Here is an 11,412-nt window from a genome sequence, read left to right on the forward strand (position 1 = left end):
TCTCCTGGACTGCCTCTCCACAGTCCTGCCTCTCTACAGTCCTGGGGAAACGTGCCTCACACTTCGGCAATGAGGTATTTAGTCTATGGTTTACATGTAAAATGATGTGCTATATACGGTATGTTACAATGCAGTGGCACCGAGCAGCTCACGAATACTGGGGATAACAATAAGACAATGTCCAGGCAAAATATCTCAGCAAGTCAAAGTAGGCTCAGCCTACAGTAGTTATCTACCAATTTAAAAACATTTCCCGTTGCTACCATTGGTGTTATTCTTTGCGCTGCTCTTTTTACTAAGAAACAGCAGCTGTTTTTTGAATATTTGACTTGATACTGGGGTGCATCTGATTAATTATTTCCCAGCGACTAAACTAAAAGGACAATTGGGGCCCTGAGTATCCACATTGGGGTTATTCATGAGACCTACCAAGTGCCAAACTGGTCATGCTTGACTTGTTGGAACAGTATGTTCACAATGCTTTTGCTGAGCATCAAAGGCCTCCCATAACAAGTGCCGAAGTCAAGGTAACACAGTTGTAACTGTGTGTGTGTGTTTGTGTGTAGGAGGGGGTTATCCACTGCCACAGAATGACTGAGTCATGGTGGAGTTTATCAGTTACCATTTAACTGGAAAAGGATTTTGTTCCTTTATCCCTGCAATCGATCAGCACCGTTCTCTCCCCTCCTCACTCGAGCGTACACAGATTAAGGCCTTTATCATGCACTCATAATCCTGTCTCCTCTTATCAGCACTGTTGAAAATGTTGAATAATCCCACGCAAAGCAGTCAACACACAATGCCTTTTAAACGGTCATTAAGAGCATAAACTCTCTTTCTCTCGCTGGGACTGTGCACTGGTGGGTGACTTGACACTAGCAGGCAACTTTTTGCCTCCCTCCATTATACATAGGTGGCTTTTGTCCACTCTATTCTATTTGACCTTCAGTCAGTGAATGGGAAAAATATAATATGACGAGTTAAATGAGAATGGTGCCTGGGAGCAAGGGTCACTGCAGAGGGGCCTCTGGACCTACAGACTTGACCCACCACAGGGGAGGGAGGGCTGGGGGGGGATTACGTAGGCCATGCCCGCCCATTAATGAAAGACCTTCAGGGGGAGATGAAACTGGTGACCCAAGCAGGAGAGGGGCCCCGGACCCCCAGGCTCCCTCTGGGAGCTTGTCAGCTCTTTGTTGCCATTAGGGAGGCCTTTAATGGGGAGGGAGCGGGGGAGCATGACTGGAGGAGGTGGTAGCGGAGGTGGCCTTTGTTGCTCTGTAGGGGCAGTGGGAGGGAAGGGGATATGAAATTACAAGGTTCTCTACAGTACTGAGAAACAAATTTAGAGGCAGCTGGTTCCCTCTCTTTTGCTTTCTATGCTTCTTACTCTGATATTTTCTCTCTACCAATTTCTTGTTCTCACTCTCACTTTTCTTTTTTTTTTCTTTTTTTTTTTCTTCTATCTCCATGTCTTGTTCTGTGTTATTTTTTTCTCTCTCTTTCTATTTTACTCTCCTTCTCTAGCCACTGTGTTTCTCAGTCTGACTCATAGGGGCCAGGGTAATTTAGATGAGTTTAGCAGAGGGGGAGGGGAAGATACCAAGAAGGAGGAGGGGGGGGTAGTGGGCCAATTTTCCACCTGCTAAATCCAGTCATTTTACCAACTGTAATAAGTTCACAGAGACCACTTGACTCCTTAACACACTTTACTGTATAATGTCCAAAAGAGGTGATACAACTCATCCATGGAGAAGGAGGAAACTGCCCCTGCTTCTTCCCAACCCTATCAGATCATCTGCTCTGTTACTCTGGTTGAGTAAGAGCTGGGAGAGCAGAGCTGTTGTCTGAGTTTGGGCTTGTCTGCCTGCACCAGTTTGCTGCTCTTGGCAAGCATTGCCTGCACAGAGGTATGCAAAACAGCCCCGGAGAGTCCCACACCGCAAGTATGAAAAACAGCCTGGGTTTTTCTCCACAATGAGCCATTCTCCACCAGGACTCACTCACTTATACAAGACCTACAAACCCCAGGCTCGCTGGGAGGAGAAAACACAGCTGCACACTGAGAGAAAGAGACTGACACATTGTATTGTTTGCCCATGTAGACTTCATGTATCACCCCCCCCCCTCCCCCTCCTCTGTTTTTGCTCTGTTCTGGGGAGGTTCAGTGCCTGAGGTTGTGTGTAGTGTGGAAGTGAGCAAGGTTAATACTGATGATCTCCCCCATGCTTGTGTGTGTGGGTCACCTGCTGCTAAAGCTAGGCTAATGTTAGCCAACTTGTGAACAGATGGAGACTAGTCATCGCTGGGTTTTTCATTGTCTAAATGCATCAGCCACAGCCCTGCCCCCGCCCCGCCTTTTGTAATCTTTTCAGTGACAATTAAACTCATAATCTGTCTAAGACTAAGCCCCAATGGCCTGCAAGCTCAACGGTGGAAGTATGGATCTCATTTTGTTAACACATGTTTAGATGAGTGAGTCTTATCGGTCCGTGCTCTAATGAGTGTCTATCTGCGGTAAGTTAAAGACTTGGATAAGAACAAAGGCATTGCAGATCTGCGGAGGTTGAAAACCTTTGCAGTATTTCCAGCAACAACTGCAGTCTAAGGGAAAATGGAGAGGGAGCCAGTCGGGGCAGGGCGAGCTCTCTGAGCTTATAAAAACTGAATTAGCCTTCAAGCCGCTGTCAGACATGTAGCTTTAATGCAGGCTGACTCCAGTTACCTCCAAAGACTTAGCTGGCACACAGAGGTCACCAACAAGGGAGGATTTTTAAACGGGCTGCAGGCTTGTCCGGACCTAACCTGCTGAAAAGCAATACTGTATGAGGCTTTTTACCACTGTTGTTTTTTCTGCAGATACACACATATTTTCACATTCACTTATTCACACACTTCAACCCCCACCTGTGTTTTATGATATATATGTGATTTCAGGGACTTCCCTCACCTGCTTAAAGCACTTATGTGATTTCGGGGACTACATGAGAGGTTTTTAATGGGCTCAGAAATGGACAGAGTCAGATTTGAATGCCTTGGCTCAGACTATGACTTCCTTTATAAGACCCTGGTGTTAAACCCTCGCAGTTGCGTGCCATTTGAAATAACATTGCACGCTGGAGCAAATTACATGGAATTGGCAGAGGTTAGTTTGTCTTACACCTTGCCCAAGCAATGGACCTGGGTTCAATTTCAGAGGTAATGGTTACCTCTCCAACAACAGCTAATGTCATGCAAAATATTTGCAGATGGGATAATTGTTCCCAAAGCTTTTCATATTGTTATGTTTAAAACTCTTGTTTGCTATTTGGACAGAAACAAGGCACACTGTACACAATGACAGCTAAAATATATTTCACCGGTTGTAAGCTTTGGACCAAGGTTTTGAGTTCATAACACCCTCCCTGCTTCAAACTGAACCATAATTCTATTGTTAAAACGAGTGCAACATTATTTAGAGTCAGCTGTGTTTAGAAACATAATCATAGTGACGGATGTTTATGAGGAAAATGGCAAAGGCATAACAGGCGGCTGAGTTCAGGTCAATTATGAAAGGCAATGCCCCAATGACTCAATGAAATGGGGTGTGTGATATATAAAAGATCTAGTGATACCAGCTGCCCCCTAGTGTTCACACAGCAAAAGGCAATCTCAAAAGCCAGACGCAGAGAAAAATCAGTGCCTGTCTTCCTCCCACTTCCCCACTCACTGTGTAAGCATCAAAGCGTTTGCCAGCCGATGCACAAACCATTCAAGAGACAAATTTGAAGGTGACAGAACTGGGCGCTCACGATCAGGGAAACTCTTTTATATGCCTCAGCTGTTTCCTTCCGCGACACAAAAACACAACCTTTTTTTACTGTGGAGCCTCTGCAGTCTGCAGCACCAATGTCAGATGGAGGACACCATCCCCTGTTTGTTTTTTTCTTCCGCCTCTCAGCTGCATACAAATGGGCGTCTGTGTACTCTGCTGCTCCCAGGGCCTGTGATCAGGAACTGCTCTGTTCTAATGGTGGGGAAGCTGAGTGTGGCTTGGTTTGTTAGCACCAGTTCCAACAGGGAAGCCAGCACATGCAAATGAGTACTGACCAGTCATACCGTTCTCTTCGCTCTGAGATTGCATTGCATTTCTGATTGAACATAATGTTGCCTTGGTTTGTATTCCATGTTGTGCTTTTGAAGAATTAATTTAAGGTCAATAAGTTGTATGATAGTGACTTCATGTTTTTGTGTAGTTGCTGTTGTATTTGTTATGTTATGATATGCAATATATTATAGTGAATTACTATTTATGATGTGTTGTGCGATGATGGGACATTAATTAAGTTATGAGCTGACAGGTCCTCCAAGGACTTTGGTTTCTCATGGTGCCCTCTTTCCTCTTTCTCAGGAATGCTGGTAGTGAACGTGACTTGGAGAAACAAGACCTATGTTGGCACCCTCCTGGACTGCACCAGGCACGACTGGGCCCCACCAAGGTATACAGTACACACACACGCACACGTTCAGACAGCATATGAACAGACTCTTAAAAGCAGACAGATATTGGTAATCAGGGCCTCTTGAGGCCTATTTCCTCATTGTTGCTCTCTGTGCTCAGATGCAGTCATTATTAATGAAATATCCTTGGGTAATGTCTCCAAGCCTTCCCCCGCTGACACAGGGCTTTTGAATTGCAACACTGAGGTGAAATAGATTTTTCTCCTCTGCCATCGATCCTGTGAAGGGGTACCAGAGTCAGACTCAGGCCTTCCACAGACTTTTACACAACACATGCCCTGACTGAGGTCATCCCAGTGTTGCTGGGTCATAGTGCCCCATGGTGCACAAAGACTTGGATGCTGTGTGGCACAGCCTTGTATAGTGCTATCAATATTCTCCATCTTTCCTTATTTCTGTGCTACAAAGTTTCTGAGCAGTACATTAGTAATAGTAAAGGGGTGTAAGGTATTTGACTCGACACAAACATGTAACCGCTGTATTATCAGGAGCTGCAGGGGATGATAGTGTTGCTGCAACACTCTTTATCATAGGGCTGCAGGAGCAGACCATCACAAACAGTCAGTGTCCCAGGAGGCAGAGTTGAAGAGATTGGTCTATCTATCATATACAATAATAATACATCAAACTTATATAACACTTTTATGAATGCAGCTGTGCTCTACATTAGGAATATAATCAATACCAATCTAATGACCCTCCTGTCAAATTTGACAATTGTAAGATGAAAATAGATGTTATAAGTATTACTATATCAATAAACAACCATTTTGGTCAGAAAAATAAGCAAATTTTAAGACCCAAAGGGAAAATCCTTACATCTTAACATTTTCTACCTCAACCCACAAGTTCACCTGAACAGGGCACACACACACACACTCACAAAACAGTTTATTAGGAACACTATACTAACACTGGGTAGGGCCTCCCTTTGCTCTCAAAACAGCCTCAATTTTTCGTGGCATTGATTCCACAAGATGTTGGAAACATTCCTTTGAGATTCTGGTCCATGAAAGTGGTCCATGATGAGTGCATCACGCAATTCCTGCAGATTATTCAGGAGCACTTTCAAGCTGTGAATCTCCCGTTCTACCACATCCCAAAGGTGTTCAATTGGATTCAGTGACTGGGAAGGCCACTGAAGAACACTGAACTCATTGTCATGTTATCATGCTGGAAGTAGCCATTAGAAGATAGGTAAATTGTGGCCATGAAGGGATGCACATGGTCAGCAACAATACTCAAATAGGCTGTGGCATTCAAGCGATGATTGATTGGTATTAATGGGCCCAAAGTGTGCCAAGAAAACATTCCCCACACCATTACACCACTTCCATCATGAGAAGGTGTACAGATGTTCCTAATAAAGTGCTCAGTGAGTGTAAGTGCCAATAACGCTTAATAACAAGTGCAAACAAGCACAAAATAATGTGAAGCGATAATGACAAGGAATAAACGCGTAAATACAAAGTTATTTGTTGATAATATTGGACAGTACCCTTAGGCTTTGCGCCTTTATGCAACGACATCAGTGTTTTTTCATCCATGTTTATCCTCCTGGTCCTTATACTCCAACAACTAATTATGTTTGGATTGGCTTGAATTTCAGAGAATGAATACAGGCCAGGTCGGTTTTGGATTGAGTATTGTGATAGCGTTATGGTTCTGATGTGAGTTACGATGGCAGATTTACGTTCTAGTTACTTGGCAGTAAGTTGACGGTCTATTTGTAATCGTGTGAATTTACCTGAACAGTTCTGATTGCCAGGTATACCACGTGACACAACAGTTTTCACCCCTCTTGAGGGGGTCTTTTAAAGGTTTTGCATATCAGTTGTGGTAGCACAATGTAACACAGTTTCTAAGATCCTAAAGAGCTGATATGTAATTGCATGACCATAAGAAGAAGGAAAACAATCCACAGTGCACTGGTGGTAGTGGTCTTTCATTAACACAGCTTTCTGTTTTACACAAACTTTGTGTTTTCAAAGTAATTAATTAGCAAGTTAATTTCCACTTCAAGCCATTTTATTATTAGCATTTAACAAAACATCCCTCCCCTTTCCAAGTCACATTGTCTCCAATGGTTCACAATTCTTGTGGTTTACAGTAGAATAGCCAGTTGTCATTATAGTAAATCTAATCATATTCTCACTCATGCGCCCACCTCTTTACTCAGTAAGGAAACTCTTGCACTTTCCTTACCCATGCATAGCCTTGTTTTTTCATTGAGCTCTGCACCTCCTCTCTCCTCACCCTCTCCCTGTCTGCCGGTGTGTAAAGGGGAATTTTATCTCATATCTGATCAGCGGCCACGTCACCCCAACCTAATCCAGCTGAGTCCATGGCTCTTGGTGATCTGTCAGAACACACTGGGCCTGTCGAGATGGGGGGATAATGAGAGGATCAGGATCCACTGCACGTCAGGCCCTCTCCAGAGGCCCACTATGAAAAACCTTCCTCTGAATTGGAGTGTTGTGGAATTACTCAGAGAGGCCATTTCCCATCTGAGTGTCTCTCAGCATCCCTGTTAGCCGCCCTCTATGGAATGAGAATAGCAGGATTGAGAGGGCACTATTGAGTGGCTCACCATTCTTGCCTCCTATTGTTTGACATCCAGCATTGTTGTATTGGCTCCTTTTCAGGAGGACAGCTGGCTAAAAGGTTTTATTGTGGAGGTTGATGATGGCATATAGCCCTAATTTTCTGTTTCTGCTCTACCCTCCCAGGTTCTGCGAATCTCCCACCAGTGATTTAGAGATGAGGAACGGCCGAGGCCGGGGAAAGAGGATGAGGCCCAACAGCAACACACCCGTCAATGAGAACAGCAACTCCTCAGACAACAAGGGCAGCGGCAGCAGCAAAACACGTGCCGCCTCCAACAGCAGCAAGGGCCGGCGGGGCAGCCAGAACTCGTCAGAGCGCCGCACACCCCCCAACAGCAACACAGAGGATGTCAAGGCCAGCCCTTCGTCGGCCAACAAGCGCAAAAACAAGCCCGCGTCTGACATGGAGCCCAACTCCAGTTCTGAGGACACCAAGGGCAGCAAGCGCATGCGCACCAACTCCAACAGCGGGGGATCAGTGCCCCCACTGCCACCCCATGCCATCCTACCCATTCCCACCATCAAGACTGAGCCTTTGCCCCCACCACTGCTCGACCGCAACTGCCCCTCGCCAGTCCTTATTGACTGCCCACACCCCAACTGCAACAAGAAGTACAAGCACATCAATGGTCTCAAATACCACCAGGCCCGCGCCCATAATGACGACGACATCAAGCTGGACCTGGATGGGGACAGTGAGTACGGGGAAGACTCAACTCTCCACCCTGACCCGAGCAGCTGCAATGGAGCTTCCATCTCCCAGAAGGGCTGCCTGTCCCCAGCCCGCTCTGTTACGCCCAAGGGCAGGGGCTTCGACGCCCAGACCCCGTCCCCTTCCTCTGGGAAGTTTGGCTCCAAGCAGAGTAAGAAGAAGGCCAGCGAGGCAGACGCGGAGGCAGGGGGCATAGCCATGGATGGCTGTGAGGAAGGACCCTGCCTAACGGACGAGGCCAGTAATGACGGCATGGATGACAAGAAGGACAAGGCCAAGAAGAGTGGCAGTGGCTCCAAGGCAGACAAACTGGCCCAGAAGGGCATGAAGTCAGCACGCCCTATCGCTCCAGCCATACCAACTCAGCAGCTCTACTCCTTACAGGCAGCCGGCTTCCCCTCAGCCAGCCCTGGGTCTTCCCCCGCCATGGGTTCAGTGGTTCAGTCCATCCCCAAGAGCCCCCAGTTGAAAGCCATCCAGCCCAAGCCCACAGCGCTAGGCGACCCTTCATCTGTGAACCCTGTCCTGAGTGGCTCCAAGGACAAGAAAAAGAAAGACAAGAAGAAGAAGGAGGTGGTAAAGGAAGGGGACAGTCCCAAGGGTCTGGGAAAGGGGGGAAAGCCAGAGGAGGGGAAGAGCCCATACTCAGAATCCTCCGACCCAGGGAGCAAGAGTGACGGGCTACTGAACGGCTCCTCGGACCCCCACCAGAGCCGGCTGGCTAGCATCAAGGCAGAAGCAGACAAGATCTATAGCTTCACAGACAACGCCCCCAGCCCCTCCATAGGCGTCGCCAGCCGGATAGAGAGCGGTGGAATGCCCCAGCCCCTCACCCCACTCCACGTGGTCACGCAGAACGGAGCTGACAACTCTTCGGTGAAGACCAACAGTCCGGCCTATTCGGACATCTCGGATGCAGGCGAGGACGGGGAGGGCAGGGTAGATGGAGTCAAGGTCAAATCTGAGGACCAGGCCATCCGAGAGGGGGCCAAGAAGGCCCTTTTCCCCACCCAGACGCCCAGCAAAGAATCCCCCTACTACCCTGGCTACGATGCCTACTACTCCCCTAACTATACCAACCCCAGTCCAGGGGTGTCCGCCACGGGGGCTGCATTTCAGGAGGGGGCCCAGGTGAAGGTAAAGAAAGAGGAGGAACAGGAGCCGGTTGAGGAGAAGGCCAAGCCGGAGCAGCAGGAGGACCGCAAACCGGAGCTGGGCACCTCGGGGCAACAGCAGCAGCAACAACAGGCCTCAGTCATCCAGCCGCGCTCCAACATGTACATGCAGCCCCTCTACTACAACCAGTATGCCTACGTCCCCCCATACACGTACCACCCTGACCAGGCCTACCACAACCACCTGATGAACACCAACCCAGCCTACCGGCAGCAGTACGAGGAGCGGCAACGGCAGGCAGCGGTGGAGCAGCACCGCGCCGCAGAGAAGAAGGCTGACGCAGCCGGGAAGGAGCGAGAGGGCTCTGGGAAAGGGGAGGAGTGGAAGCAGAAGGCCTCGGTACCTCCGACCCTCTCTAAGGCCCCTAGTCTCACCGACCTGGGCAAAGGGGGACCACCCCAGGGCAAGTCCAAGGAGCCCTCGTCCTCCTCGGAACAGGCCAAGTCAGTTATTATGCCCAAGGGGGAGGATGCCAAGGCGCCAGCCCAGCAGGCCGAAGGGCTGAAGATTAAGCTGAGCGAGGGAGGGCACCATGGGAAGGAGGAGCCCAAGGCTGGCATGGAGTCAGGGAGGCCCTCAGTTATGGAACAGGCCATGTGGTACAGACAGGTAAATGCAATTTAGCTACAACATACTGTATTCAAGCTGATTATTTAGTTTTGAGTGCAGAGATTAAATATAATAAAATAAGCCACCCATGCAAAATGTGAAATCATCTCTTTCTCTCTTACCTTCATATATAAGTGCATTCCAAATTTCGGGAAATACGAAAATATATAGCTTTTTTTATTTTATTAAACTCTTGAGGTCCTCTAAGATTCCTTTTGCTTCTATCCCTCTTTTCAGGAGCCTGACTCACGGCTGTGGCCCTATGTCTACCCTAACAAGTACCCCGAGGCCCAGAAACCTCAGGACGAGGAGCGATGGAAGGACGAGCGAGACAGGGAGAGGGACCGGGACAGAGATCGAGAGAGGGATAGAGATAGAGACAGGGAGCGAGACCGAGAGAGGGACCGGAAGGGCAAGGAGGAGAGGGCTCGGTCCAAAGACACCACCCCAAAGGAGGAGGGCAAAGAGGGGGCCGAGCCCCGGACGTCGTCTGCTCCGGAGGAGCACCGGGGGGTAGGGAAGGACCCACGTGCCGCTGCCCACATGCAGTTCTCCAACCCCCTGGCACAGCACCAGTCCTACATGCCCTACATGCACGGAGCTTATGCCTACGGGCAGGGCTATGACCCCAACCATCCCGGCTACCGTGGGATGCCCTCCGTCATGATGCAGAACTACCCTGGTAAAAGACACTACAAGGAGCTTGTGTATTACTTCTCATACAGATTTTTTATTGAGATTACATAATCTAGTTTTATATTCCTGACAGTAAGCCTTAGAGAGGATTTACTGCCTCCTGACAATTCAAACAGAATGAATAAATACTAATAGGCATACTTATTCAATGACAGGTATTGGAGGTATTAATTAGGCAAGTGGTCTTATACCAGTGCTGATAGTCCAGGCCAAATGTTGTCTGATTTTGTTTTAAACTACTCTTGTCACCTCTAGGTTCCTACCTGTCAGCGGGCTACTCCTTCTCCCCCTATGGCAATAAGATGGGCCCGGGAGAGGAGGGCGAGAAGGCCTCTCGTGCCAGTCCCACAGTCAGTGGCAAATCAACCTCTGAGTCCAAGGCCCTGGACATCCTCCACCAGCACGCCAGCCAGTATAAGAGCAAGTCCCCCACGGTCAGTGACAAGACCCCCCACGAACGGGAGCGTGTTGTTGCCGAGCGTGAGCGGGACATGGACCGCCCACGCTCCTCACCCTCGCAGCGCATTATGCCTTCGCATCACCACCTGGGCTACCCGCTGCTCTCAGGACAGTACGACCTGTCCTACGCCACAGGTGAGTGACGGAAGCCCACATAACATTCACAGTGTATTATTTAGATTCTCAAAATGTCCGATGTTTTCCAAACATAGGCTACTGTAGGAGAGTAACATTGACTTTATGAATATGATAATGATTGTAATGAGTTTTATTTGTGAAGTATTTCACAATGATAACCTATAATCACATAAATGCCAAGTATGGAAATACTGAATCAAGAGTATGTGGAGGTGTTTTCTAACGTGTTGCTCTCCAACAGGTCTTTCCTCATCAGCCATCGTTGCCAGTCAGCAAGCCTCTGCCCCCTCCATGTACCCCCCAGCACGGAGGTGAGAATGGTAAGACAGAATTGGTCCCCTTACTTCCATTGCTGTTACTTGTATAGTTAATAGAGACTTGACTTGTGATTTCCAGTTGTTTGTTTACATCTCTCAATCATACTGTAGTCTATACTGCCATCTGGTGGAAAAAATATTAACAGACATAACTTAATTGCTTAGTCATTACTGAGTATGTATTGTTCTCTGTAGGGAA

At 48.0% G+C, this 11,412-nt stretch overlaps 1 protein-coding gene across 1 annotated transcript in view; it reads left to right on the forward strand.

Moving 5' to 3' along the window:
* The window catches only part of znf609a (zinc finger protein 609a), a 93,422-nt gene that overhangs the window by 78,211 nt on the left and 3,799 nt on the right, over positions 1-11,412 (forward strand). The window contains exons 4-8 of the mRNA XM_083666742.1: positions 4,391-4,478; positions 7,230-9,603; positions 9,841-10,285; positions 10,555-10,893; positions 11,138-11,216. Of these exons, the coding sequence (XP_083522868.1) occupies positions 4,391-4,478; positions 7,230-9,603; positions 9,841-10,285; positions 10,555-10,893; positions 11,138-11,211 (3,320 nt within the window). The 3' untranslated portion in view covers positions 11,212-11,216. The remainder of the gene's footprint in view (positions 1-4,390; positions 4,479-7,229; positions 9,604-9,840; positions 10,286-10,554; positions 10,894-11,137; positions 11,217-11,412) is intronic.

Source organism: Argentina silus (assembly GCF_951799395.1).
Source record: "Argentina silus genome assembly, chromosome: 3".
In the NCBI taxonomy this organism is placed as follows: Eukaryota; Metazoa; Chordata; class Actinopteri; order Argentiniformes; family Argentinidae; genus Argentina; species Argentina silus.